The sequence below is a fragment of the Hermetia illucens genome, chromosome 5, assembly GCF_905115235.1.
Source record: "Hermetia illucens chromosome 5, iHerIll2.2.curated.20191125, whole genome shotgun sequence".
In the NCBI taxonomy this organism is placed as follows: domain Eukaryota; kingdom Metazoa; phylum Arthropoda; class Insecta; order Diptera; family Stratiomyidae; genus Hermetia; species Hermetia illucens.
The window spans coordinates 77,745,302-77,751,301 of record NC_051853.1 but is presented as its reverse complement, the minus strand read 5'-3'; the positions used below and the strand labels follow the sequence as shown (position 1 = coordinate 77,751,301).

Below are 6,000 nucleotides of genomic sequence, written 5' to 3'. Positions count from 1 at the left end.
TAGAAGATCTATAGGGATCATTCCTGCGATAACACACACTGCCTCCGTCGACGCCGTCCTAAATGCGCTGCACACCCTTAGCGCAATTGGCCGGTATGCCGAACATATCTTCCTTCGGTTGACAGCGTGGTTCAACGCTCCCGCCCAGACAGGGGCCGCGTATAGCAGGATCGACCTCACCACTCCCGCGATGAGTAGCCTGCGACTATACTTCGGCCCTCCCACGTTAGGCATCATCCTTGCAAGGGATGAGCTGGCATTTGCTGCCTTTTCTCGTGCATAATCCAAGTGTCCCTTGAAACTCAGCTTGGCATCGATCATCACCCCCAGGTATTTGACAACCGATTTTGAGACGACCTCACGATTACCAACCCGGATGGTAACCGTGTTGTTCTTCCTACAGTTGGTAATGAGGACCGCCTCCGTCTTTTCGTCCGCCAGGTCCAGCTTGACCATTCGTAACCATGACTTGATGGTATGAATGGCTTCATTTGCATAAAGCTCCACGTCCTCGGGATGCTTTGCAATTGCAACTACCGCCAAGTCGTCCGCAAAACCAATCAGCGTTGTCTCCTCCGGCACGCGAAGGCCAAGCACTCCGTCGTACATTATGTTCCACAGCAGCGGTCCCAATACAGAACCTTGAGGCACACCTGCTGTCACAATGTATTCCTTCGGCCCGTCGTCCGTCTCGTACCAGAGAAGTCTATCCGAAAAGTAACTTTCGATGAGCCGAGCCAAGTAGCTAGGAACACCCAGTTTGGCCAAAACGCCCTTAATCCAGCCCCAGTTGGCTGAGTTAAAAGCATTTTTGACGTCCAGCGTCACCAGAGCACAGCATTTGCCCACGGCCATTGCATTTCGAGCCAATTTCACGACCTTTGCTACTGCATCGACCGTAGAACGGGCTCGCCGAAACCCATATTGCCGCTCTGAAAGACCACCCGCAAGCTCGATGAACGGGAGCAGCCTGTTGTATATCACCCTCTCCAACATCTTCCCCATGGTGTCTAAGAGACAAATAGGGCGATATGAAGAGGGCACGCCGGGTGGTTTTCGAGGTTTCGGTAGCAAGACCAGTTTCTGCCTCTTCCACTGGGCGGGAAACACTCCTTCCGCCATGCACGATTCGAATGTGCTTGCGAACCACCTTGGTCTGGCCTTGACCGCCACCTTCAGAGCCCTGTTCGGAATTCCGTCCAATCCCGGAGCCTTGCTGTCCCCAATACGTCTGCAGATTTCCCAAAGTTCCTCTTCGGTAACATCAGGGATCGAGAAGACGTCCTGCTGAGCTGCCAGTTGGGGTTCTCTTTCGTCCTGCTCCTGCTGCGGGAAAAGAGTTGCAATTATTTGTAACAAGAGCCGTGGGCATGTCACCTGAGGTGACTTTCGCCCGCGGATCTTCTTCATTACAACTTGGTAGGCTGTACCCCACGGATTCGTATTAGCCTCCACGCAGAGCTTCTGGTAGCATTCCCGCTTGCTTCTCCGAATGGCCTTCTTAAGGTTGCTTCGCAGATCCCTGTATTCCTCCTCACGCTCCTGGTGCTCTGGCCTTCCTCTTGTCCTGTGGGAAAGTCTCCTCGCTCGGAGACAAGAGGATCTCAGGGCAGCGATCTCCGTGTTCCACCAGTAGTTTGGCCTCTTGCCGTGGTGCAAACGTCGTCGTGGCATCGTAGCGTCGCATGCTTCGGTTACACGCTGAGACAGCTGTGTGGCCCTTTCCACCGCTGTTCCATCCGGATCATGGGCTCCCTCCAATGCGGCCAGGAATGTCTCCTCGTCGAAAGCTCCGATAGACCAGCCAACCGCCTTAGCCTTTCCACCTCCAGAGCGTCGTTGACTGCTTCCCCGGTTCCCAATGTGGAGGAAGATGGCCTGGTGGTCACTGTGGGTGTAGTGCTCACTCACTTGCCAAGCCATCCCCCTTACCAGTGAAGTGCTAACAAATGTCAGGTCAACGATCGAACCCGACCCTCTTCCTCGAAAGGTGGGCACGCATCCAACGTTGGCCAGCACGATGTCCAGCTCCGCAAATGACTCCAACAGAATTTGACCTCTGGTGTTCGTCGATCGGCTTCCCCACTCCAGGGCCCACGCGTTGAAATCGCCCGCAATGATTTTAGGGCTGCGGTCTCTAGCATCCAACACCAGACTGTCTAACATCTCCTCATATTGTGCTAAGGTTGCACTAGGAGGAGCGTAGCAGCTGTAAATATGGACACCGTTGACCTTCGTCCTTATAAAACCGGCTGCCGGGGGGGCCATGACTTCCTGAATGGCCTGTCTTCCGCACGCCCAGATTGCCGCGTTACCAGACGCATCCACCGCCCAAGTCGCTCTGAACTACGTACAATTGTGTATAGAGTAGTTTATACCACTGAGCAGTTGTGATGTTCCTTAACCTGGACCCGAAGCTTTCAATCAGAATTCTGTTAGAAACCGGCTCCCAGGCTAGAGGACGCGGCTTGCGGTAACTGTCAGTAACAGTCTGAAACCAGACTCGCGTCTGCTACCACTCGGCTTTCCAGAATACAAAAGCACATTGCCATTAGTGTGACAAGAAGTAGAGAAGTACTCGCTGGCGGAGAAATGTGTTCACCAGAAGATTCCGTCCAGGAACTTTCCGACTTTTTAAGAAAGGATAGGCTCCTATGTTATTTGGGCAGAATCGTATTGAGCCTCGCAGATTCACTGGTGCTTTCAATGTTCCGATAATATTCCAACCAGGGCAACCTCTTGGAAGCCTTGACGGCCAACTTGTACTTCTTCAGGCAGTCCTTGTATGGCTGCCAATATTTGTGCCTGTAGCAGTTGTTGAAAGTTTGCTTGGTCCTTGGTCCTTGGGCTGATCCTCATTGCACTACGGTGACAGTGCCTTCTTGCTATATTTAGCAGGGCACAAGTATTTAAAGGCGGTTTCGAATGGCTTTTCCAGAGTCTGGGCATTGAACTCCAGTTCATCCATCGTCATTTTTTTCAAATTTGCGCACTGTACTTTATAACTTGATCATACTTCCTCAAATCGATCCTCTTGGGGTCTCTGAAGGATTTGGAGACCTCGCGGCAAGATATATACTGAAAAGTCTCCAGCTATGATCTCCGAAGGATCTCTCATTGTCGATTATTTGAGTGATATCAAGGACCTCTTCCCAACCGGCACAGTTCTCTGAGCTGGGAAATGGGAGGTTGATTAACTGTCCAGTGACATACCGGTAGATTTACATAATAATAAAATCAAAGAATGACTCATCTCTCTCGTTGATTTCCGAACTGCCCCAAAAAGTATTCCTTGCATTGGCGTCGCAGCCTGTCAACAGGTTGCCTTCATTGCTGCTATGGTGGTGGTCAAATGTTGCAGTTCTTTTGACGGAGCAGATCTGTCACCGCGTGTACCAGTTTGCTCAAAGGTCGACAGAACTCAGGTTCGAACACAGAAAAGCGTGTAAACTTTTTCTCGAGAGGATACATGCTCTAAATCTTGTGCTGTAGAATAAATTATGACATTTGCTTTGGAGCCCTTTGGTGGTTCGGTCGCCTCCGATCTAGGGGTACTGCACTATTGTGTTATGACTAGATCCAGGCCATCTTTCAGTTTTGCAGAGCAGAACACTTTCACCTTTGCGTTCCTGACTCCGAACTGTACTTTGTAGTCTACCTGCCAGTAGCCTTTGCACCCTTTCAATTAGTTTGACTGAACTTTATGTTGGAAAATACAGGTGTAGTATTGCTTTGTATATGCTGAAAGCTGCCATTAACTACCAGCGTATTTCACTTCTGCCAAAGGTTTGAATTAAACCAATTGTGTCAACATCACCAGGTTTCCTTACTCCCGATAGATGCCTAAGAGAAAGTTCTGATGGGGAATATTTAGCCTCGCTCCCCTCTTCTGTTTCGCCGAAGTTTTCTTCTTCCGTTTTCTGGAAGATTTAGCAACAGTGTCGCAGACGGACTGGTTGTAGTCGGATTTTTAGTTTGTTCGATTATAAGAGCCGCTGTAGTCTCCCGACTGATTAACCGCGCCGCAGACACTAAGTGCTGGCTTTCCACTCAATTGGAGATTATGTCCTCGACAGATTTCTCTGTGTCCCGGCTGCAAGTTGATTGTTCAAAATCATGGGTGGACCCGAAGTCCGTGTCTTCCACTTGGGCATTCAAGCCTCAAGCCTCACTATTTGATACGAACATAGAGTGTTGACTTTTTTCCGAAGGCCAAATTAGAATTAGCTTTTGTCAGGTTTTGCATCAAAATTCTGTGTATTTCCTTCTTCTTCCTCCTCTAGTATTTTAAGAAGGTTTCGCTCAATTTTCCTATAGTTTCGCCTTCAAGAATCATCTGGACGTTTTGACATTTCGGAAACTTTTGGTGTTATTTCTGGTATTTTTTTACAATTGTGACTATCGAAGATAAAAGATGTTATTTATTCAAATACTTTCTCCTTTTCCTAGAGTACCCTCTAGTAAAAATAATAAAATTCTGAAGTAAGCCATCTTGACACGCATGTGGATTTTCCACTCAGATTATTTTAACAGAGAATATGTATTATAGCTTAGAATCATTTTTAACAAAAAAACCTTTTATCCATACACATAGGTATGTATTATTTTGCAATTCTTTACTGTTCATGTAGTCCAACAACACATTTTAACATTTGCATTTCTTTGACTATATAACAGCAATAAAATAATCACAACATTTGTTACTGAAAAAATATTTGCTTAAAACGTTAACAAATTAATAATATTTATCAGTTTTCCTTAACAGTTACATTTTCTCCTGCTTGGCAGTGTATTATTGTCTTGAGCTCCTAACTCAGTAATAGTTCCTCCGTCCTGGGACCGACGCGGCGGTAGAAGCCGCCTTCCAGGCATAGCACATTTCACGACAGTTCGCTCCATCCTCGTCATGACCATATCCAAAAGGGTATCGATGGCATGCCGCACATTGAGTCCTGTGCAAGCACTAGTCTCAATGTAAGGAAGCTGATAGCGTTCAGCCATTTGTCGAGCCTGATACTCGCTCACTACTCGCAAATGCTCCAAATCACATTTGTTTCCACACAAAACGATGTCAGGATCTTCGCAATAAGCGTGCATCCGGAGTTGCTCTAACCAATTAGTGACTTCCAGGAAACTTTTCTCGCTTGTCAAGTCGAATATGAGAAGGAAACCCATTGCGTCGCGGTAGAAAGCTGTTGTTAAACTTCGGAAGCGTTCCTGTCCTGCGGTGTCCCAAAGTTGTAGGTGGACTCGCTGGCTACGTCCTCGAGCGGAGTATATCTGGTTTCAAACAGAGAAGAAAAGCTTTTTAGGAAAAGTGGTTAAAATTGCGGAAAAGTGCAGGCACAAACCACACGTTTTTCCCGAAAATCGATTCCCACTGTTGATATGAATTGCGAGTGGAAGACCCCATCAGTGTATTGGTAGAGGAAACTGGTCTTTCCCACGCCGGAATCGCCGAGCGCTAGAAATTTTATCAGATAGTCATAGTCGATGGTTGCTTTACCCGAAGCCATTGATGTGTGTCCTGAAATGGAACAAATGGAAAATATTAAATCATATATTCGAGTCTTTCATCAGTGTGGACATGTGAGATATTGGAAAGATAATTAGGATATGCGGATGAAAGTCGGGAAACCAGATGAATGCTTTTCACTAGATAACGAATGCTGTGATTTCAAAGTGTAACTTTTGTTTGGCGGCATTCCACATTTACAAATTAGTACACACTTCAATAACTAACTAGTGACATAATAACTAAGAGTTAGAATATGAATAGGAAAAGATGCACTGTGGGATCCGGTAAACATTATCAATGAATCAGAAGGGGTTGTTCGGAGATTCGATTGTACTTAAATTATCATGAATCGGTGGAATTTGGTAATAGAGAAGTTGTCCCTACTGTTTAGAAACGATGACCCAACGTTGCTGCTTTATCGAAATTCCCAATCGTTGTGAACGTATGTCTGCAATAAATAACCAACCTACTTTAATTAACCT

The 6,000-nt window shown here is 46.8% G+C and overlaps 1 protein-coding gene across 2 annotated transcripts in view; it reads right to left on the bottom strand.

Moving 5' to 3' along the window:
• Positions 1–4,601: 4,601 nt before the first annotated feature.
• Positions 4,602–6,000, bottom strand: part of LOC119658351 (ras-related protein Rab-27A) — a 98,216-nt gene continuing 96,817 nt past the window's right edge. For both annotated transcript variants that reach the window (XM_038065709.1, XM_038065708.1), the window contains exons 2-3: positions 5,352–5,527; positions 4,602–5,280 (exon numbers count right to left, since the gene is read on the bottom strand). In XM_038065709.1, coding sequence (XP_037921637.1) covers positions 4,759–5,280; positions 5,352–5,516 — 687 coding nt within the window. In that variant the 5' untranslated portion in view covers positions 5,517–5,527 and the 3' untranslated portion in view covers positions 4,602–4,758. The remainder of the gene's footprint in view (positions 5,281–5,351; positions 5,528–6,000) is intronic.